Source organism: Halichoerus grypus, chromosome 5, assembly GCF_964656455.1.
Source record: "Halichoerus grypus chromosome 5, mHalGry1.hap1.1, whole genome shotgun sequence".
NCBI classification, from domain to species: Eukaryota; Metazoa; Chordata; class Mammalia; order Carnivora; family Phocidae; genus Halichoerus; species Halichoerus grypus.
In genome coordinates, this window is record NC_135716.1 from 154,033,200 (window position 1) to 154,056,575 (window position 23,376).

At 46.8% G+C, this 23,376-nt stretch overlaps 2 protein-coding genes across 7 annotated transcripts in view; both read right to left on the minus strand.

Annotated features, from left to right (window-relative positions):
* The window catches only part of ST3GAL3 (ST3 beta-galactoside alpha-2,3-sialyltransferase 3), a 181,577-nt gene extending 161,774 nt beyond the window's left edge, over nt 1–19,803 (minus strand). For 2 of the 4 annotated variants that reach the window (XM_078073266.1, XM_078073265.1), the window contains exon 1: nt 19,563–19,803. The gene's annotated coding sequence lies outside the window, so the exon portion shown is untranslated. The remainder of the gene's footprint in view (nt 1–19,562) is intronic. The other 2 variants (XM_078073268.1, XM_078073267.1) reach the window with 1 other exon arrangement.
* A 2,068-nt stretch (nt 19,804–21,871) lies between these two features.
* The window catches only part of KDM4A (lysine demethylase 4A), a 43,131-nt gene continuing 41,626 nt past the window's right edge, over nt 21,872–23,376 (minus strand). For all 3 annotated transcript variants that reach the window (XM_036086076.2, XM_036086078.2, XM_036086077.2), the window contains exons 21-22: nt 23,271–23,363; nt 21,872–23,139 (exon numbers count right to left, since the gene is read on the minus strand). In XM_036086076.2, the coding sequence (XP_035941969.1) occupies nt 22,999–23,139; nt 23,271–23,363 (234 nt within the window). In that variant the 3' untranslated portion in view covers nt 21,872–22,998. The remainder of the gene's footprint in view (nt 23,140–23,270; nt 23,364–23,376) is intronic.

Genomic DNA, 23,376 nt, shown 5'->3' on the forward strand with positions numbered 1-23,376 from the left:
CCAGGGGTGGTGAAGCATCCAGGGACTCTCAACAGTAGGAAGCTACTCCTGCCTTCGAGGTGAAAGAGCAAGAAACAGAAAGGTGTCCCTGGAAAAGAGAGGCCAGCCATCAGGAGCGGTGCTAAGGAGCAAACAGCGGCTCCTGGAGCCCCAGCAAGGGGCGGAGGGGCTAAGAAAGGCTCTGACTTCTCTCATCACTCGCCCTCTGATCCCTGTCAGTGTCTTTTATCAGCTGATTCCAACTGGAAGCCAGAGGGCAAGGAAGCCGAGATGATGCCATTCTTCGAGGTCAGATACCAGCACAGAGGGTACAATGGTAATGGATCACTGAGGGCAGGAGGATAACACGTATAGAGTATGAGGTACCGGTGAGACAGAATGAGGCACAGCTGTACTTCCTGACATGGGAAAAGCATCTAGTCTACACTGCTAAATGAAAAATAATCTAGTTGTAGAATAGTAATGTACATGTACGTATGGCCACATACTGGTGGTAACAAACAAGGGCGACAGCAATACTGAAAATTAAGGTTACGTATTCAGTACATACTTAATATGCACCAAACTGTAGACGATGTCTATCTCCGAAAAGTGGAGGGGGGTGTTTTTCACAATCTACTTATTAGTATATTTATTTTTAATTTTAATTTTTATATTTATGCACATAACAAAGTTTTCAAATGGAAACAGAAATTAGAGACTTGCAATTCCAGCAACACAAAGGACCATGTATCCCAGCCGGTGCTCCCAGTGAAAACAAATTTAAGAAGCAGCCTGCCTACAAAAGGCAGGTGGCTGTTGGAAAGCCTTTCCTTTCCAAAGGCAGCTGGTCCCAGCCCCTCCCCCGTCTTCCTGTCCTGAATGCAGATCTGACACCTGCACTGCCACGGCCACACGGTGACCACAACCCGAAGCCCCGGCAGACACACGACCACGGGCCATCGGTCAGTCAACAGATTTGCCCGTCCACTGAGCAAATATCACGGTGAGAAGACGGAACTAATCACCTACTTTACTTCTATCTTTTCCATTACGGAAAAGGATCTTCAAATGAAGAGGTGGAACAAACACCCAAAGAGGAAAGTGATTTCCAAAAGTGGATGGCATACAGAGAAGTAAGAGCTTAAAATAAGTCAAAACCTTCAAGATAAGGAAAAGAACTCAAGATTCTGAAAGAGATAAAATTTCAAACTCACTGCTAGGACAAATGCTTGAGGCTGTGGGGGGGAACTGGTCTCACACGCTGCTTGGTGGTGGGAAGGACTGGGCCATGTCTAATGAAATTACACATGCTTTTGCCCTTTATCCCAATAATCTCACTTTTAAGAAACTATCCCAAGGGCGCCTGGGTGGCTCAGTCAGTTGAGCATCCTATTCTTGATCTTGGCTCAGGTCATGATCTCAGGGTCATGGGATCGAGCCCCGCATTGGGCTCTGCCCTCAACACAGAGTCTGCTTGAGATTCTTTCTCTCCCTCTCCCTCTACCCCTCCCCCTGCTCGTGCTCGCTCTTGCTCTTTCTCCCTCTCTCTAAAATAAATACGTTTTTTAAAAAAGAAACTATCCCACAGATACACTGATAAAAATTCAAAACGACTTATGCACATGGCTATTCACTGCAGCACTATTTGTAATATAAGAGAGTAAGTCCTTCAATAGGGATTGAATAACCTAAGGTATACCACAAAACGGAGGATTATGCAGCCATGAAAAGGCATGAGCTCTCTCCCCATCTTCCTTTCTGAATAATTTAATCTAAAAGCCACTAAGCCTAAGGCACCAATCAAGGCAGGCATGGAGAGAGGTGTGGGGCATCAGGCCATCGTGAGGGGTCTGGGGGTGTGGGAACCGGCAATACAGGAATTGACCAAATAAGTAAATGCATTGCCACTAAAAGGAGCCGGATTTCTCAATGATGGAAAAGGGAGTTGCAAATAGGAGAAGGGAAAAACCAGAATAAATTTGGGGAGCTGTACTCAAGTTGAAGGGATCAGTGTAAATGGATGGGTTTTGATATAGAAAGATACAAAAATATAAGTAAAGATAGTGTGTATGCCTTTGTGTGATACACGCATATATTCCCTAGTTCCGGTCACTGGAAAGGGCCTGGCAGCAGCCATGCTCCAATTGCAAGGAGCACATCTGGCACCTAGAGCTTGGTTTTTAAATACCATTCTTCCCTGGTGGGAACCAGGGCTCCCTGGAAGAACGACTGACTGCACTGACCGAGGGGAAGGAGGCGCACACAGGCCAGGCTGTATCTCTTCGGTGCCTGGAAGCAGGAAAAGGCTCAAAGGGTGAGGCCGTGTCAGAAGGAAAAAGCAGCCAGCTGGAGGGGCTCCTAATGATCAGCTCTGGAGCGATTCAGACCAATAATAACAGATTATAACCCATTAAATAAGAATCTAATAAATGAGGAGAGAAGAAAGCTCTCTCTTGGAGCAGAATGCCAACTAATGAATGCAGAAGGAATAACGTAATTAGAAAGTCACCATTTGGTGACCATTTCAGTAATAATTCAGCCAAGAAACATCAAAGGATGCTCAAATTAAGGGGCAGAATTTTGAGAAATGGGGTATTATACAGTTTTCAAGTATCTGCCCATAAGATGCTTCTTAATTACAGAGGGGAGAAGAGTTTAGTTAGTTTCCATAGCTTTACCATGGAGAGATCTGATAGCACTGATAGACACCACCATAGACTGGCTGAAGGCTATATGGGAGGTCTCTGTAATATTTTTGCAACTTTTTTGTAACTATTTCAAAAGAAAAAGAAATAAATCAAATGCTCAAATAAGTGTTCAAATAAACATCCAAATGAGAGATTTGGCAGTCACTTAAGTAATTTATGAAAGAAGAAAATATGTAATTTATGAAAACATTTTAATGACATGGGCAATGCTTATGATATACTATTAAATGAAAAAAGAGACAAGTATCATGCACCCAACCATTAAAAAAAGAACAAGAAGAAAAGAAAAGGACTAGAATAAAACATAAAAACACTAACACTAGATTAATACTTAGTATTGTTCGGGCTGTAGGAGCTCACTTGGCCTCCCTGCACAGCCATAAAAAAGCACGCAGGTAAAGAACTGCAGTAAGCTCGCTTCAGCCGTAGAGGAAATGCAGCAATCTGGACTCATCCCCTTCCCGTGTGTTCATCTTGGAGAAGGAGGTGTCTCTCTTCTGTCCAAAGCTGATGCAACAAACACTAAGTGCCAGGAGTTATGCAAAGCACGGGGGACACAAAGACAATCAAACTCATACCCTGCCCTAGAGGGTCACTAAGTTGGCCACTGATCTCTTAACTGCCAAACCCACTGGACATTACTATCCTCCCATGCCTTGACCTTTCTGCAGCATCTGCAACTGGGAGAGACAGCACAGCACAGTGGCAGAGTCCTTTCTCTGCCTTCTTTGCCTACCAGTGCCAGCTCATCTTTATGGCTCAGTTCAAGTCTTACCTCCCTCAGGAAGCTCTCCTTAATCATAGCCCTATACTCCGTGTCTGCTCCCATAACATCCCATGCTTACCTGCATCATAGCATTTATAAAACATCGGGACTGTTCTTCTGTCTCTGAAAGAATTAGTATATCATTTGAAAGCAGAATCTATAACTTAGGTCTGTGAATCACCTGCATTTAACAGCACAGCACCTGGTGCATAGCAACACTCGAGAAGTGTGTGTTTAAAGAATAAACTAATATATTTCTAATTACACGCCCCAACTCCAGACACGATATAAGTTGTACACATTCCAAAACATAATATCCTGAAGGTATGATTTGTGTACACGTACATATGCACAGCAATTCTGAATGAGGAGAGAAGCCTGGGGTACTGTGTGAGGCTGTCTTAACATTTCCATTCTGCAAACATCCCCAAGGCAATTTCATTCCTCTTCTATGATTTAATTTGCTATCATTATGCTGACCAGCCCCAACTTGAGCTCTTCCATCTAGATAACTGCTTCTGAGTTCCACGTCCACCTATTTAACTTCCCAGTCCATAGTATCATCTAGATGTTTCACAGATGCCCCACACATCCTCTTTCTTCACCAGTCCCTATCTCCAGTAAAAGGCAACACCTTCCCCGGTGCTCCTGTCAGAGACCTGGAAGTCATCCTTGGCACCACCCTCCTTCTCGCTCTCACCTCCACGTATAATCAATCACCAAGTCCTGTGATTTTCACCTCTGAAACGCTTCTTGAATCCATCCGTCCCTCCATCTTCACTAACACCATCCCATTTCAAGTCACTGTAATCTTTGGCCTGGACTCCTACTACAGCCCTCTGGTTAGCCTCCCATACTCATTCTTGATCCTCTCCGACTCATTCTCCGCACAGCAGCCGATGTGAATTTATCTCACTCCCAGGCTTAAACTTTTCACAAATATCCCACTATCCATAGGGTAAGGGCCCAAATCCCTTAACGGGGCCTGTAAGGCTCGGTGTGCTCGGCGTGCTCTGGCCCCTGCCTGCCTCTTTCCATGTCTCTTACCATCTCCTACACCTCACCCCGATGGGTCCGCGACACTGACCATCTTTCAATGTTTCCCAGTCCCCACGCTCTCTCCCGAGGTCAGGCTGACGCTGTCCTGACCCTCCCGTGTCATCTCACCAGCTCCCACTCAGCCTCAAATCCTCAGCTTCAAGGTTAATTCCGCAGAGAAACCTCACCCATCTCCATACTTCAGGTTAGGTCTCCCTGTTATAAATTGCCACAGCAGCTGTTTATCCTCATCCCAGTATGCAAGGCACTTAGAATCTTACGAGTATTTACAGTAATTTGTTTAACATTTATATTCTGGCTACTCCAGGCAGGGGGCACGTCTACTTTGTTCACCACTGTATCCCTGGCAGGTATTCAAGAATGATCTGCTCACTGACTGAATATTCAGTCAGTTACAGTATGCTCAAAAAAAGGGACAAAAGGGGGGCGCCTGGGTGGCTCAGATGGTTAAGCGTCTGCCTTCGGCTCAGGTCATGATCCCAGGTCCTGGGATCGAGTCCCGCATCGGGCTTCCTGCTAGGCAGGGAGCCTGCTTCTCCCTCTGCCTCTGCCTCTCTCTCTCTCTGACTCTCATGAATAAATAAATAAAATATTTTTTTTTAAAAAGGGACAAAAGGTATATAATGCTAGGTTATTTTAATTTAGCCATAAAAAGAAAATTATATAAAAATCTGAGTCCACTGAAACAAACTGCACCAAACTCCTGTCATTTCTAAAACAGCCTACAATATGGTTATTTTCTGAACTATACCTGGCAACAATTTTTAGTCTAAAATGGCAGAATTTTGCTGACCTTCAAATATCAGCCATACTGGATATAAACTCATGTATGACAAAAGTATGCAGAGCAAAAACCACAAAGTATTTCCTGAGCATGTCTCCTGTGAATATTTTTGAGGCAAGCTAATTAGAAGTTATTATATACCGTACTATTTATTATCCAGTTTCCCAAAAAAAGTTACTGAAAAGCTCATCAATTTTTTAACAAACATTTTTGCTGAATGCACACCTCCTATTCAGACGTTATGCATGACTAGGCAGATTTATGTAGTTAATTAATATGCAATATTAAATTATTCTATGCAGAAGAACCATGCATTTTCTAATTGCAGGGTAAGTTAACAGTGTTAATATTCATATAGCACTTACTGTGGACCAACCACAGTTCTAAGAGTTTTGAACAATTTAACTCACTGAATCTTCTCACCAATCCTATGAGGTTATCGTTCCCCATTACATACAGAAAAAACTGAGGCACAGAGAGGTTAAATTATCTTAAGATCACAAAGCTAGTAAACGGCAAAGCCAGGATTCAAATCCCAATGATCTGGCTTCAGTCACGTAACTTTTTTCATCTGAAGAGGTGCTAGAGTATATCAAAACAACAATAAAAAGAAATCAGTACAGGATCTAAACAAAAATGCTGCAACACAGTGGAAGAAAGGAATGGGGAGGGCTGGGGCAAAACATGGTAGATGAAGACCACAGGACAGAAAAAATGTGGTTACAGAACAGATAAAGATCATTAACAGAGATTACCCCAATTCCACCCACTCCCAAATGGCTCTATAAAACAAGACCTAACTAAGAGCAGACATGAAAGGGAGAGCTCAGGGAAAAAATACTAAGACAACACCACTTTTCTGAATAAAGTAAAATTAGCATTCAGGAAGACTGTACAAAGAAAAATAACACCATCACAGAAATGAAAGCCTCAGCGGTAGACAACAAAGTGGTCACTGCTAAAAAGACATTAAGAATCATGAAAGCAACGGTGGGGGCGCCTCGCTGACTCAGGGGGTGGAGTGTGCGGCTCTTGATCTCGGGATTTGAGCCCCATATTGGGTGTAGAGCTTACTTTAAAAAAGTAAAATTGGAAGGAAGGGAGGGAGGGAGAAAATAATGGTGGATTTAAAAAAAGCAAGATAAGGGGCGCCTGGGTGGCTCAGTCGTTAAGCGTCTGCCTTCGGCTCAGGTCATGATCCCAGGGTCCTGAGATCGAGCCCCGCATCGGGCTCCCCGCTCCGCGGGAAGCCTGCTTCTCCCTCTCCCACTCCCCCTGCTTGTGTTCCCTCTCTCGCTGTGTCTCTGTCAAATAAATAAAATCTTTAAAAAAAAAAAGCAAGATAAAATGAAAAAGAATAAGGGCACCTGGGTGGCTCAGCCAATTAAATGTCTGCCTTCCCTTCAGCTCAGGTCATGATCCTCCCTCTCCCCCATCCCTCGCCCCTCCCCCGCTCATGCTCACGCGCACACCCGCTCTCTCTCTCTCTCAAATAAATAAAATCTTTAAAAAAAAATGAAAAAGAATAAAAAGTGTAAGGGCGCCTGGGTGGCTCAGTTGGTTAAGCGACTGCCTTCGGCTCAGGTCATGATCCTGGAGTCCCGGTATCGAGTCCCACATCGGGCTCCCTGCTCAGCAGGGAGTCTGCTTCTCCCTCTGACCCTCCCCCCTCTCATGCTCTATCTCATTCTCTCTCTCAAATAAATAAATAAAATCTTTAAAAAAAAAAAAAAAAGAATAAAAAGTGTAAAAGGATTACTAAAACATGCTGCAATAGTAGCCATAGGAGATCCAGCGTAAGCATAATTGGTGTCTGAAAAAGAGAACCGGGCAAACAGAACAGAAAAAGATATGTAAAAATGAACTAGAGAGAGCTGGGCTGAGGGCGAGTTGGCCCAAAGATACAGTGTCCTGGCTTCTCCAAACCACAGCAGGGCTAGGGGCAAGGATAACCTTGGGACCCCCCCAAAGGGAATTAAAAAGCTAGGGGGATGCTGAGGTCCCGATGACTCCTGCGTGGGTTACAGATTTACTGCCTTTCAGCTCCACAATTCCCTGTTTGCTTGCTCTGTCAAGATGGATCTGCACCCATGAAGTAGTTTTCTTTGCCGCTTGGCATGATACTGAGCTCTGTCAGCAGAAGGTGCTGAAGAGCCACTGCAGGAGGAAGAAGGGGTTTTGTTTCTGGGTTCTGGTGTGTTCCTTGGGTAGGCTCCTATAGCACACCTGGCTTGTCCAGTGGCCGGCTATGAGCCGTGAACAGTAGCAGCCAACAGCTGCCCTCAGCACCCCTCCTGGGCAGTTTTGCAGCAGAGTGAGACCCCTCTGTGCAAACAGCTTCCCCCCAACACCCCAGAAGGCTGATTTCCAGCCAATCCCACCATGCAGCATCACAGTAACTCATTTGCAACCCAGTGAGCCACGGTCATGTCCACTACACCCCAGGATCTCAGCCTGCGCCAGGTGTGGGGTAAACTGGGGGGTTCTTCATTGAGCACTCTCTCTCAGCCCCGGGGTGCTGGTTACTCCTTACATGTGCTACATCTATATTCTTCTGGAGTTCTCTTTACTTCTTTAGAAAGCTTTACTGAGGTATCCTTCATATACCATACAATTCACCCATTCAAAGTAGACATTTCAGTGCTTCTGGTATTTTCACACAGTTGGGCAAACATTACCACAATCAATTTTAGAACATTTCCGTTACTCCAAAATGATATCCTGCACCCCTGAGCTGCCCAACCTCCTGCCCAACCTCCCATTCTCTGAGCCCTAAGCAACCACTAATCTACTTTCTGTTCTATAGAATAAGCAAATGTTTATAGACATTTCATATATAAAGAATCATACAATATGTGGTCCTTGGTGACAGGTTCCTTTCACCTAGCCTGATGTTTTCAAGGTTCACATATGTTGTAGCATGGATCAGTACTGCATTTCTTTTTAGCGCCAAATAACATTCCATCATATGAACATAAATCACATTTTATTTGTCCAATTACCAGTTGATGGACGTTTGGGTTGTTTCCACTTTTTGGCAGAATGATGCTTCTAGGAACACTGATGTACAAGTTTTTACATGGACATAAATTTTAATTTCTCTTGGGTACATACCTAGAGAAGGACTTGGGTACACCTACAAGTGATACATACCTGGGTCACGTGGTAACTCTCTACACCGAACTGTTTGAGGAAATGCCAGCTGTACCATTTTACGTTTCCATCAGCAATGCATGAGAGTTCTGATTTCTCCACACCCGTGCCAACACTAGTGATTATCTGTCTTTTTGATTATAGCTGTCCTAGTGGGTGTGAACCAAGCAAATGGAACAACATATATATATATAAATATATACTATAAATTATTATAAGTATATAATATATAAATATATATAATAAATATACATATATATATATAGGCAAAAATGGATAATCAGAGAGACCTGGGGTGAGGCTAAGTGTCTCATTCTGGTTTTGCTTTGCATTCCCCTGATGGCTAATGGTGTTGAGCATCCTTCCATGTGCTTATTTCTTTACTTCGTACTAGCTGAGCTCATGTTACTCCAAATCCCTGTTATAGTTAATAATTCTTACGTTAAAGTTTACCTGCTCAAAATACCATGTGGTTTCTCTCTCCTGATTGGACCCAGACTCCTGTAACACAGGTGGTCAATGACTTTCTAAGTAGAAATTAGATATCCACCAAGGTTATAAAAATACAAGACAGAAGCTGAAAGCTGAAAAATGTTTTGTCTCTGATCAGATGCTCCCTTCAGAAGTAGCTGAGGAAAAGCCAGGTTGGGGGGAGTGTGGGGTGGGGTGTGGAGGGATCCAAGGGAACACAACTTTCAGTTCATCTTTGTTTTTACCCAAAAAACAAACAAGCAAACAAAATGACCCTTTCTGAATAGGAGCTGTTAAGGTTTGGTTTTAAGGGGGTTTTGGTTAATGGTGTTTTAATGGTGTTCAGGGGACAAGGCTGTAGACATGATGTTTTATTTGGAAAAGGTAAATTCTATGTGTAAGATTAAAAATGCTGAATACAGGGGGCGCCTGGGTGGCTCAGTTGGTTAAGCGACTGCCTTCGGCTCAGGTCATGATCCTGGAGTCCCGGGATCGAGTCCCACATCGGGCTCCCGGCTCGGCAGGAAGCCTGCTTCTCCCTTTCCCACTCCCCCTGCTTGTGTTCCCTCTCTCGCTGTCTCTCTCTCTGTCAAATAAATAAATAAAATCTTTAAAAAAAAAAAAAAAAAATGCTGAATACAATCAGTCTTGAGAAAATTCAACTGGAATGTGTGAAAACATGACCCTCCTTTGCCTGGGCCAACTGAGATCAAAGGGTGGGGGCTGGTGTTGAAGGGGGCTGGGAGATGGCCATGTGTCCAGAAAACCAGACACAGAGAGCTGTAGCCTGAGAGCAGCCAGTAACCACAGTCACACATGGGCATGCACGGCAGTGCTCCAGTGAAGCCTGCCGGCCCGTCTGCCAGCAGCCCAGCTGCGTGCCGTGTGTGGGCACAGAACATGGAGCAAAACCATAAAAACATGCCTGGGAATTTAAAAACTTTAAATTCAAGATACTGTTTTCTCTGGTGAACAGGGAAAGAGACTAGGGAAAAATACATAGGGGGCATTTACTGGAAATGTAGCATTCTATTTCTCTAAGCAAAACAAACAAAACAAAACCCTGAAGCGATATGGCATATTAAACTTAGTGACAGACATCATTATATTGTTCTGTTGTTTTAAGTGTAAAATACATCATTAGAAAACATGGGGGCACCTGGCTGGCTCAAGGGGTGATCTTGGGGTTGTGAGCTCGAGCCCTATGCTGGATGTAGAGATTACCAAAAATAAGCTTTTAAAAAAAGAAAAATAAAATCTTAAAGAAAAGTAAAAAGAAAGAAGGGGCACCTGGAAGGCTCAGTTGGTTAAGCGTCCAACTTTCGGTTTTGGTTCAGGTCATGATCTCAGGGTTGTGGGACTGAGCCCCATGTGGGGCTCCGCACTCAGTACAGAGTCTGCTTGAGACTCTTTCTCCCTGGGGCGCCTGGCTGGCTCAGTCGTTAGGCATCTGCCTTCAGCTCAGGTCGTGGTCCCAGGGTCCTGGGATGGAGCCCCGCATCGGGCTCCCTGCTCGGCGGGAAACCTGCTTCTCCCTCTCCCGCTCCCCCTGCTTGTGCTCCCTCTCTCTCTCTCTGTCTGTCAAATGGATAAATAAAATCTTTTTTAAAAATAAATTAATTAATTAAAAAAAAAACAAAAAGACTCTCCCTCTCTGCCCCTCCCTGCCGCACATGCACACACACAGTCTCTCTCTCTCTCTCTAATAAACAAATAAAATATGGGATAAATGTTCCCTTTCATTGCTGTTATTTGAGACTTTAAATATCTTAGGCCTATGTAGTAGTTCCATATTCTTTATCTGCCCATGTCTTTAACATATATATAATATTACATATTTTATATATATTAACATATAAATAGATAACATATTAGCCTAATGTATATAACATCCATTGTAACACATGTCCAGGCAGAAGCCATTATTAGGCACCTGAGTACAACAGTAGGAGCACAGTGCAGTACCTGCCCTCAAGGGCAGTGTGATGCAAGCAGAGTATAAACAACATTATGAGATGATGGAAATTAACAACCATCTGTAACATTTAGGAAAAGCTTCAGCAAAGAAGGTGAAGCAATAAAAGTGTAGGAGAGGCATTAGATGCCGTGCTAAAGAATCTGAAATTCATCCCATCGGCAATAAAGAACCACTAGGGGATTAAGAGACACGACAGTCAAATCTGTAGTTTAGGAAGATCACTGGAGTAGCGGGATGGAGCACAGCCTGGAGAAGACTAAGCCAAGAGCAGGACGAGGCCACTGCAACAGCTCAGACCCTTTGCCTTCAGAGAGGATGGACATCTCAGAGGGTACTCGGCATGATGCACCATGGCACAGAAAGGAAACAAAACTCTTCTTGATAAACGCTTCTGGTATTTAGCCTCAACTGACATTCACACAATCCCTCTGTCAAATGTCTCGTGGCACATGAGGCTCAGGAAGAATCCTCAGGGAGTGTGAAATCCCACAGCACGGAGGAGACGGGCGCCATCATTTGCTCACCCGCTTTGGAATGTAGTGCAGTTTATGCTTTACAGAATGACATGAATGTGGCTAATCTCCTAAGAACTGAATCTTTTAAATAGGATCATAACCAAATGTGACAATGAGATGGTGAGTAACCACAAAATCTTATACCTCAAAGCAGCTCTCTAAGCATTGTTTGGCCGAGGACGTATAAGATTTCTAGAACTAGGGGTGCCTGGCTGGCTCAGTCAGTGGAGCACACAACTCTTGATCTCGGGGCTGTGAGTTCAAGCCCCACGTTGCGTGTAGAGATTACTTAAAAATAAAAATCTTTAGGGGTGTCTGGGTGGCTCAGTCAGTTAAGTGTCGGACTCCTGATCTCAGCTCAGGTCTCGATCTCAGGATTGTAAGCTCAAGCCCAGGGCTCCACACTGGGCGTGGAGCCTACATAAAAAATAAATAAATAAAAAATAAAATAAAATCTAAAAAAAAAAACAAAAAACGATTTCTAGACCTAAAAGAGCAGTTGTGTATTTTTCTTTTAGAAAAATACTGGTGTTCCAAGTTTGCTGACCATTACTGGCAATGGCAAGTATCCGTTAGCAGTATGGTACTTAAGCAGTTATTCCAAAAATATTCACAACTGTTCTTTCAAGATAAAGGACATGTCTTAACCAAAGCTAGAAACTAGTTACTTTTTTAAAAGAAACTATGTTGAGTGCATTTTGAAAACTGATGTTTGGGGGACTCCAAGAGTCGGTTCAGTGTCGGACTCTTGATTTCGGCTTAGGTCATGATCTCAGGGTTGTGAGATGGAGCCTCACATTGTGCTCCACACTGGGCGTGGGGCCTGCTTAAGATGCTCTCTCTCTCTCCCTCTGCCCCTCACCCCCTCTCTTTAAAACAAAATAAAAAACAAAAACTGATGTTTGGTAGTGTTTCCACCTTATTTCATTTTGTTGCCAAAAAGATATAAAAGTGTCATGTATAGGGGCGCCTGGGTGGCTCAGTTGTTGGGCACCTGCCTTCGGCTCAGGTCATGGTCCAGGGTCCTGGGATCAAGCCCTGCATCGGGCTCCCTGCTCAGCAGGAAGCCTGCTTCTCCCTCTCCCACTCCCCCTGCTTGTGTTCCCTCTCTTGCTGTGTCTCTCTCTGTCAAATAATTAAATAAAATCTTTTTTAAAAAATAAAATAAAATTAAAAACTCACTGGTAGGGCACCTGGCTGGCTCAGTCCAAAGAGCATGTGACTACTGATCTCGGGGAGTGAGTCTGAGCCCCACACTGGGTGTAGAGATTACTTAAATTAATTAATTAATTAAGGGAAAAAAACTTAGCCATAGAATTTTCTTTTCCTTTTTTTAAAAGATTTCCTATTTTTTAAAAGATTTTATTTATTTATTTGACAGAGAGAGATCAAGAGCGCACACAAGCAGGGGGAGCAGCAGGCAGAGGGAGAAGCAGGCTCCCCTCTGAGCAGGGAGCCCGACGTGGGGCTCGATCCCAGGACCCTGGGATCATGACCTGAACCGAAGGCAGATGCTTAACCAACTGAGCCACTCAGGCGCCCCTTTTCTTTTTTAATAAAAACTTTTAAGTAATCTCTACACACAACGTGGGGCTTGAACTCACGACCCAAAAATCAAAAATCACACACTCCACCAACCAAGCCAGCCAGGTGCCCGTCATAGAATTTTTAACCCTTTCAACATATTTCAAACAAAAGGTTTCAGTGGGTTTTTAAGTCATGTCAAAAATACATAAACATGCTATCTTTCATTATTTTGTAAGAAAGCTGACATCAAGGAAAAGGGGAAATGTACTGACGTGTAGACAAATAATGGTAAGACAAGAAGACAGTAGATGACATTTAATCAGAGCAACATATATTACGTTGTACAGGAGCTCAGAGGGGAGGAACTCCCGTCAACCAGGATGACCAGGGAGGAACCTAATGGAAAACAAATCTGATTAAAGCCCCATTATCATCTTTAAAACCATGCTCAGAAGAAGACTGAAGAGGAGCAGCACTTCAGGGGGAAGCAGTCAACGAGGCCAGGCCCAAGAAGTACGCAGTCCGGTCGCACATGCAGTGTGCCTGTTACAGTAATGCCGGGGCAGGAGCGTGTGCACTTGTGGGCAAGGGCGGGGAACAGCTGAAGAGCCATATATAATTTGTTGGCATTTAAAGAATGTGTACGTTGGCATGATATCCGTATCAGTCCTTCCCTTCTTGATCTCAGAATAATTCCGCATGCCTACCACTCCCAGACCAGCATTCACTAACCACTTAAGATGTACAAACAAAACCACAATGTGGGCAGTGGCTATCTCAAAACGGTGGGATCGAAGGCTTATGAGCACCTACTATGAACCAGGTAATATCCTAAACGTTAGAAGTCTTAAAACTGTTATTTTTATTATAAGAGGTCCCTTATGTTATCTAATAGTGCCAGGCTTTCTATTTGCTTGAATTCCCAGAGCAGCAACCTTGCAAGATAGGGATTTTTTACCCCACTTTACAAATTTGGAAACCAACAAGATACAAGGGGTTTTGGAGCTTGCCCAAGGTCATACTGCAGAAACTAGGGAAACCTTGATAGAAATCCTGGTCTGCAGACCCCTGTCCATGGTGCTCTCCTCCACCCCTGGGAAGGACCCCGACTACCCAGTCACATCACCGCCCTTGTCTAACTGGTGCCCTCCCCACACTCACCTCACTCTCATCTCTCCCCAGACATCAACATCCTTGTGTAGCAGGCACAGGACCACGGCTGCAAACCCCAGAACTTCCCCTGTCAGGGAAATGGGGTATTCACTCCTCCACCTCCTTCACACGCAGTCACCTTAATAAGAAACAAAGCTGATTTCCTACCTTTAAATCCTTCAGTGGCTCCTAATCACCTGCAGGATAAAGCTCTGACTCCTGAACTCACAAAGCCTTTGCAAGCTGCCTTTGGCAGCCTCCACACACTCCCTTTTCTCTCCGGCCACTCAAGTGTCCTCAGGATGTAGCCACACTCTCTCGTGTTTCTAGGCCATTACACACATTGTTTCCTGTCAGAAAGCCTTTCAAACCCACATCCACCCAGCTAATAACTAGCGATTCTTCAAGACCTAGGTTAGGTGTAAACTTTTCTGGAAAACCGTTATTTATAATCCCAGTGTGATACCAGGTCTCATTTTGGAGATCTCACAGGACCCTCAAAACACAGCCCTTGTGACAATGTATTTTAACTGCTGGCTTACTGGCTTCCGGTCCTACCAGACTATAGGCTCCTTTAGGCCAGGGACATCCCTTTCCTATTTACAATGCCATGATCCTAGCACAGGGCCTTGCACACAGCACCTGCTCAGTAAATATTTGGGGGATGACTGGAGTGCCTCGTGTGATGGGAGACAGACATACCCACAACTAAGTAAAATAAAATACGACAAATGTGAAAATAAGAAAGGTGTGGTAAGAATGCTATCCAAGGAAAGGAAGAAAAGGTAAGAAAATCTAGGGAACCCTTCTACTTACATTCCTGGGCTTTCTCAAAGTTTTTTTCAAACCCTGATGCTGCTGCTCCTGGTGATGCTCACGAACATGAGTGCTTACTCTGAACCAGGTGCTATGCAAGCGTTTTACATAAACCAACTCTTCTGATTAGCCCTATGCATTGAAAACACCCTATGCACTTTACTGATAACCTCAGGCTCAAGAAGACACTTGCTCAATGTCAGACAATTAGTGGCAGAGACAAGATTTCAACCCAGATCTTGTCTCCTGAACCATGGCTCCAAACAGCACTCCATGTTTCTATTCTTTATCGAAAGTGAAATCTCAGGGTGCCTGAGTGGCTCAGTCGATTGAGCATCCAACTCTTGGTTTCAGCTCAGGCTATGGTCAGGAGATCGAGCCCCAATTCGGGTTCTGCACTCAGTGTGGAGTCTGCTTGAGATTGTCTGCCCCTCCCCCTTCTCTCTCTCAAATAAATAAAATCTTAAAAAAAAAAAAAAAGTGAAATCTCCTCCCCAAATACCAAAGTTTGATGGCCTCAAGGAAACCCAATAAAACCAACGTTAAACTAAGATTCCTTCTTAGTTTAATTATACAAGTGAAAATGTACCTCCAGTTATTTCACTCTTCCTGGCTAAATAACTTGAATATAATTTAACTTTTTTGGGGATGCCTCAGGACCTTTCCTGTGTTCACTACTGAGGGCACTGTAAAACAGTGATGCCCTTGGCACGTCTCTGCTGGGACTAGGGTACACCAGCCTGCCCTTGTACCAGCAGCCCCGGCCCGTAGGCATGTACGGTGCCTGTTATGGAGTCCTAACTTCCCAACCCACCCTCCTCCCATGCCTAGTTAGAGATCCTATTTCTTGCTACTGTCAATATGCTCGTCTCTAGCAGGCCATCTGATTTTGCTACCTCCAATCTTCTATGGACTGTGGTACTCATAAAAGATGTAGTAGTCCCTCATGTTGCCCACCAATTAGATCTGGCTCTTTGCTTTCCAGGCACATGCTAAGGTTGCAATTCCCTGCTCCTCTTTTTTTTTTTTTTTAAGATTTTATTTATTTATTATTTGAGAGAGAGAGAGCGTGCATAGAGGAGGAGCAGAGGGGGAGGGACAAGCAGACTCTACGTTGAGCACAGAGCCCGATGCAGGGCTCAATCCCACGATCCTGAGAGCATGCATGACCTGAGCTGAAATCAAGAGTCAGACACTTAACCAACTGAGCCACCCAGGTGCCCCTCCCTCCTCTTCTTTAAAGTTAGGTATGGGGTGCCTGGGTGGCTCAGTTGGTTAAGCGACTGCCTTCGGCTCAGGTCATGATCCTGGAGTCCGAGGATCGAGTCCTGCATCGGGCTCCCTGCTCAGCAGGGAGTCTGCTTCTCCCTCTGACCCTCCTCCCTCTCATGCTCTCTCTCTATCATTCTCTCTCTCAATAAATAAATAAAAATCTTTAAATAAATAAATAAATAAATAAATAAATAAAGTTAGGTATGGCCATGTGACTTGCCTTAGCTGATGAAATGCGAACGAAAGTGACACGTGCCATCTGGGGACCGTGCCCCCTAACCACCTTCTTTCACTCAATCAAAATGACCATCGAAACACTATGTTCAGATGGAGTTTCCATCAGCCTGGGTCCCTGACTGACTGTGAGGAGCACAGTTCCCTGTGCACTCATGCTAATGAGAAATCAACTTTTGTTCTGTTAAGCCACTTAAGTCTTAATGGATTTTTGTTAATGCAGCCTAATCCAAGTTACCCAGATGAATACATCAGATCATCAAATCTCTTTTTTTTTTTAAAGATTTTATTTTTAAGTAATCTCTACATCCAACGTGGGGCTCGACTCGAACTCACAACCCAGAGATCAAGAGTCATGTGCTCCACTGATGAGCCAGCCAGGTGCCCCTCATCAGACCTCTTAGTAAGGAATTCTCTCACACAAATAACTTTCTTTACAGATTTTATGATGAACATTTTGTTTGTACAAAGAATTTTCTTTGCATCCATCTTGGTTCAAAGCTATGTTCAATATAAAACACACCTGTCAAGTACCTACTATATACAGAACACTGTGCTAGATGATGAAGACAGTCTACGTCTTGAAGAAGTTTCAGTCTTAGGTTGACAACTGTACCAAAAAGGCAGACTCTAGTGTTATAATGGTTTAAAGGAGAGACAAGTCCCATCTAGATAGAAAGGAAAGTTTCACAAAGAAAGTTCCGTATCACATGGCCCTGAACATGGGTAAGAACCAACAATTAGAGATTCAAGGGGGTCATTTAAGATAGAAAAAGCAACATAAGCAAAGATATGGAGCACAAACAGCAAAGCACAAAGAGCAAACAGTTCTTCTGACCTGGAAAAATAGTAAAATCTAAGGGAATGGCAAGAAATGAGTTTACCCATAGTGTCTCTGCCAGGCTGATCTGTGCTAAATTCAACAGACAACGGGGAACTGTTAAAAGTCTTGACTGGAGAAGTGAGATAAGAAAAAAAATATTGGGGGGGGGGGTTCCACAGTAATTCAAGGCATGGTATCAATGACTCCAAATAAGCCTGATGACAGCAGAAATGGAAAGCAGCAGATGCCAAAAATAGTGTAGAGGTCTATCAGCAAGACCTGGCAACCAAGTGAACATAAGGGGAGAGAAGAAAGGCAAGAGGGCATCTCGAGGTGCAGATCCTGGGTAGCCACAAGGACTGTCAGTCCACGCAGCTGAGATTAATCAGAAAAGTAACAAGAACCAACAAAGTGCTACTGTATATTTTTCTAATGGCTAGCTGAAGTAAATGCTACTACCTGTTCATCCTTTGCTCTGCCTGAGACAGTTACTTCTCCATTTTTTTTTTTTAAGATTTTATTTATTTATTTGACAGAGACAAAGTGAGAGAAGGAACACAAGCAGGGGGAGTGGGAGAGGGAGAAGCAGGCTTCCCGCGGAGCAGGGAACCCGATGTGGGACTCGATCCCAGGACCCTGGGATCATGACCTGAGCCGAAGGCAGACGCTTAACGACTGAGCCACCCAGGCGCCCCAGGTACTTCTCCATTTGATGTGACCCACCTACCTTCTTTATACAAACTTACCTCCCAGTTTCTCCAACAAGAACCCCCTGGATTCACCCATGAGCATTTCAGGTTCTCCCCTGCCCACCCTGACCATCCTCACTTTCTCATTTCCTCCCTTCTTCTTCTTCATCCCCCAGGCCTACCCAGTCATGGCTCAAGGCAAGCCTCAGCTTCCCTGTGAAACCTTCCTCAAACACATGGGTTTCTCCTTTTCCCAGACTCTCCTACCTACTGTCTAGGAATTCTAGAGACAGTATCATCAGTTATCAGTGTCCTGTGTGCCCTGTATTCCCACAACTATCTCCTAGGCTGATCAGAACAAGTCTCTCACATGACAGGTCTTCAGTTTCCCCACATTCTTACTGCCTTTGTACATAATATGTACTCATTAGACATTTTATTGATGATCCAAAGTCAATTACTCTAAGAACATGCACATCTTATTCCCTCTTTAATAACTTACTTTTATTAAACCACGACTACACATTTAGACATGCAAAATGGTGAGTTCATCACTTAATATTTCAAGATGTCTTTGAGTGAAGAATTTTTCATCTTAGGAGCTGCTATTGCCTTAAGAGGTGATTTGAAAACACCATTTGGTCCTTTTGACTTTTAGGTATACCAAACAGTTCAACGATCATCACTCTAAGGTGATTTGAACTGAGAAATAACCTAATTTTCCATGAGGACTATTTTACTTTCAGGAACCTAATAAGTGCTTTCGTTCTACCTTCAAGTTCAACTAGGTATAGTATAGACAACTCAAACTATATCCACAAAAAAGTTCCCAGTTTTTACAAAATAACAGCTGCTTTCATTGGTCTCTCTCTCTCAATTACCTACTATGATTTAGTTCACACGTTCCACTCCCTCGTTTGTGAGGGAAGCGCAAACAGAAATGAAGTTTATTGAGGAATCATTAAAATGAGCAGTGGTAAAAAAGAAATCCAAAACATTCGTGGGACACCATCCTCCCCCAAACCTGCTCTCATCACGAAGATATTTCGTCTTGCAAGCAAAATCCCCGAATTAACAATGGGTAGAAGTGCCAGAAGGAAAGGAAGCCAGAGAGGCGTCCTTCGCCCATCAAACTGACCCGGTCCCCTGAACGTCTGGCTGCGAGTAGAGCAGTAAGCAATGACAACCGCTACCCAGTGCGCTGCAGATTCCCGCTCAAGCTTTCCCTGGACTTTTCCTTCCTCTTCCCACAGCGGAGGCCCGCTCGCCGGTCCCTCCTCTGCGCCAAGGTGCGCAGCGCTGCGGGGTCTCGCACGCAGGTGACCTCACACCGCGCGGCCCGGGTCCAGCCGTCCTCCCCCGAGGCCTGGCTGCCCACCCCTCCCCCTTTCCCGGGTGAGGTCGCCCGGGGGCCGCGCTCCGGGCCCGAGCCCCCAGTCCGAGCTGGACCTCATTGCTCGGGGGAGGGGGGGCGGGGGCAGCTAGGCCATGCCCCCACCCTCCCTTCCCCAGCGCGAGCGGCCAGGCTCCGCGCCCCGCCGGGACCGGGGGCGGCGGGGGAGGGGAGGGGCGGCGCGGCCACCGTTAGCCGCGGTGGCTGCCGCGCCCCGACGCGCGCACGACGGGCCCTTACCGCAGCGGAGAGGGAGGCAGCGGGGAGGCGGCGCCCGGCCCGACGCGGGCGGGAAGGCGGAGGCCAGGGTGCACGCGGCCGCGACAGCCGCGGGGGAGCCCGGCGGGCGCCCACGACGCGGTGGGCTGCATGGGCGCCGCCATAGTGGGGACGCAGCGGCGGGCGGAGCGCGCGGCCGCGACCCGGGGACGGCGCGACCACCAATCCCGCTCTCCGCCTCAGCGCCCTCGCCGGGGGTCGGGCATCCGCGGCCAATGGGGCCGCGGGAGCCGGGCGGGGCGCCGGGCTGACCAATGCAGAGCTGCGCTGCGGGCAGCGGGCGAGCGCAAGCTCGCGGAGGCCCAATAGGCACGGGCACCCCCAGTTCCCCGACCCGCCCACCCCACCCTCCGCGGGGACCTGGGCTGCGGGCGGTGCGGAGCCGCGTCGGGCCGAGCCCGCCCAGCCTGCAGGTCAGCGCGGACGCCTCGCCTCGGTTTCCCGGAGCACATTCGCCGCCTGAAGCAATCCTCCCCCGGCTTCACGCCCGGGAGACGGACATCTGATGCCCGCGGGCGTGACCCAGCCCCTCGGGAGCCTGTTTCCTCGCGGGAGCAGATGCAGGGTGGCCACGGTCATTCCACAAGGGCCGCAGCTGCCGCCGGGAGCCCGGCTGAGCACCGCCAGTGGGCTCCCTGAGGCCCAAGGTTTGGGGGCCTCTACGGGCTGGGCGACCCTGCCCGATCCTATGGCATATAAGGGGACAGGGTTCCCTGCTGTCCTGCCCATTTCAGTGTGGCAGAAAATGTTTAGTCCGGGCACAGGAGCACTCGCCCTTTTCGGCTCCCGAGGTCCCAGCTCTCTCCCACCCTACCTCATTCCCGCAACTGAGCACCGGCATCCACCTGGGGCACAATTTGAAACGTGATACCACCGATGGGATGGACAGAAGGGAGAAGGTACGGTCAGGCTGCGATCCTTGGTTGCCAACCCAGAGATGCTACCTCAGGAAAGGAGGGCAGTTTGCCCTGACAAAAAGGCTTCCCTGGAGTGCGTCCTCTAGGGCCTGGGCCTGACTGCACTGGCAGGCAGTGAGGAAGAAAACCAACGGCCTGTTCTGTCGGATTTGAGCAAGCCTCATCACCTCTAAACTTCGATTTCCCCAGAGTTACTACTTTAGCCAAAATTCAAAGTGCAGAATTTCTAGAAAAAGTCAGCTGTTAAGAGCTCTGCTGGGGTTAGTCCAGGCACCTCAGCCCTGCAGGTTCTTCACCAGGGATGCGGATGGAGATGGTGGGGTCCGTGAGAGGTAGCAGGGCCTGGGACCCTGCCAGTCTAGAGAAGTGTTCCTTCCCCTCAAAGATAGTGCTCCCAGGGCTCAACAATCCATTAAGGCCTGGTCCCACCTCATCTCCCAAATGAATTCTTGGATGCTGGACAAAAAAGTCAACTTTCCTTTCTTGGCCCCAGGAGGGAGTTGGCATAGAAAAGTATCTTTGAAAGCTGCTGCGCCTCCCTTCCCCCCGCCTCCCCCCAATCAGACACCAGGTAGCAACCACCTCCCAAACCCCAGGATACAAAGAAGCATTGAGAATTGCTGAGCTGACCCAAGCCTCTCTGGCATCTGTACAGGGCCATGAAACAAGTGCCTGGTCATCCAAGGGCCAGCTGGAGCAGCTCTGCTGTGCCCCAGTCCCACACCTAGTCACTGGCCCCTCCCTGCCCTGCTGCTGCTCCATCCTCAACCACCTATATATACCCCAGGAACCCACCAGACGAAGGGACCGGATCTTCCTCCAGGGAAGTTTCTCACCAACTACAGGCAACCCAGAGTAGCTTCAAGACCCCACTGGATCCCACCGGGGGTCGAGTCCCTTGCTCTTAAACCACCGTTATGCTGGTTCCACAATTTGCATGGAACACAGATGATATGAACTTAGACCAGCTCCATGAAGATAATCAAGTGCAGCAGAAGTGAGACCAAACCCCGTTTGACTGTGAAAGTGGTCTGGTCCTCCATCTCCTCCTTCCCATCCCTAAGGCAAAGGAAGCAAAACAAGGTGCTCATAGCCCCAGGTGCCTCTGCCTCCCATGTGTCACCTTGCTTGGTCTAACACACAGCCACAGGACCAGGACTGACAAGGAACCCGTCGCTTTTAGGACAGCTTCCTGGATCCTGCCTGAGTCTTCTTAAAATCCCTGGCCCTGCTCCAGAACTTATGACTAGATACACCCCCAGCCTGACCCTGAGCCACTCAGGCTCCTTGGGGCAGACACAACCAATCCTCTGCTCAACACATTTTATTGCTAAGGACAAGGTGATGCACCAGTTTTCAAAATAATTTGGTTTATAGCGTTCATACGTAACAAAAAACAGGGAAGTATTATAAATCTGATTCTTGTATACACAGGGTATAGGTGTGAAGCCCTCCAATCCTGGGCCCAGGCAAACAAATTCATGAGGAGCAAAAACCTGTTTAACCCCTTCAGTGTTGCCCTCCAGTCCCACCCCCACCCCCAAATCAGCTCCCTCCCACCCCCAGACCAGGGACATATCTAAGCCTGCCCCTGGTCTCCAGTGGCCCCAATTCATCTTAACCCTCCCAGCCCCTGCATGATTGCAATTTTCTGTTGACAGAATCACCCACCAGGCTCTGCCTGCTTCCATCATTAAGAACCCCCTTCAGGGTGTTTCCCACCCACACCCTCTAATACTGTGCCACGGAGGCTCTATGCCTAGAGTGATATGGGCACATACCCATGTTATCCCCATCTCCTCCTTCAAGACAGGATAAGGAGGTGCATTAACTCCTTCACATCTCAATACTGCAGCTTTGCCAGCCTCCCCTGAGGCAGTTCCAGGGACAGACAGATGCCACACCCATCTCCAGCCAACCCCCAGGAGCCTTTACTCAGCTCAGCTGAGGGCAGAATTTCACATTTTGTTTGCCCTGGACAGGCAAAGAAGAAAGTAAAGGCCAGGGGCTGGCAGAAGCTGGTCCAGACCAAACATACACACACGCGCACACGCACGCACGCACACACATACACGCGCACGCACACACATAAATACAAAAGGGGGAGGGGGTAAGCACCAGCACCTCTGCCTAGTTGGTGCAGGTGACTGTTAGGAAGCTAAGTCCTAGGCAACCAGCCCAGCCAGCAGAGTCGACCCCACTGCAGACCGGGGCCAGTGCGGCCCCAGCATTGCAATGCTCAGCCCTTCAGCGGGGAGACAGGCGGCTGCTGCCACATGTCCAAGAAAGGCTGTCCTTCCACTACAGCGGAATGCGACGGGGAGCGGGGGCGTGAGAAGACGATGGGGTCGGTTATTCCATTCCTTTTCATTTTACAACTTCACTTTCAGAGACTTCAGAGTTCCAAGTGTCTGCTGTGCTGTGGAACCCCAGAGTGCTCTCGCCGTGATGGCTGGGCACCTGTTGGCCCAGGGAAGCACCTACTCCATGATGGCTCGGTATAGCGCAGGCTCGATGTAATCTTCCCGGTATCTTGAGTTGATCACTCGTTGCCGTTTCTTTTCCTGCTTAACCTCCTTCTCCGTGAAAATCTCATTGAAGCGCATGTCTGAGGCTACGGACTATAGAAGAATAAGCAGGCCAAATGAGCACTTTGTGGCCAACCACCCCAAAGAAAGAACAAAAGGACACACCCTTGCCTTGTTCCCTCCCTCCCAGGCGGGAACCAAGGGCACACAGAAAACACACTCACCAGTCTGGACTTGACTCTCTTGGGAAGCTCTTCATCCAGCGTGTACACGTCATCTCTCTTAACCACAAGCTGTGAGCCATCCTCAAACTCCACCTACCAAGTAAAC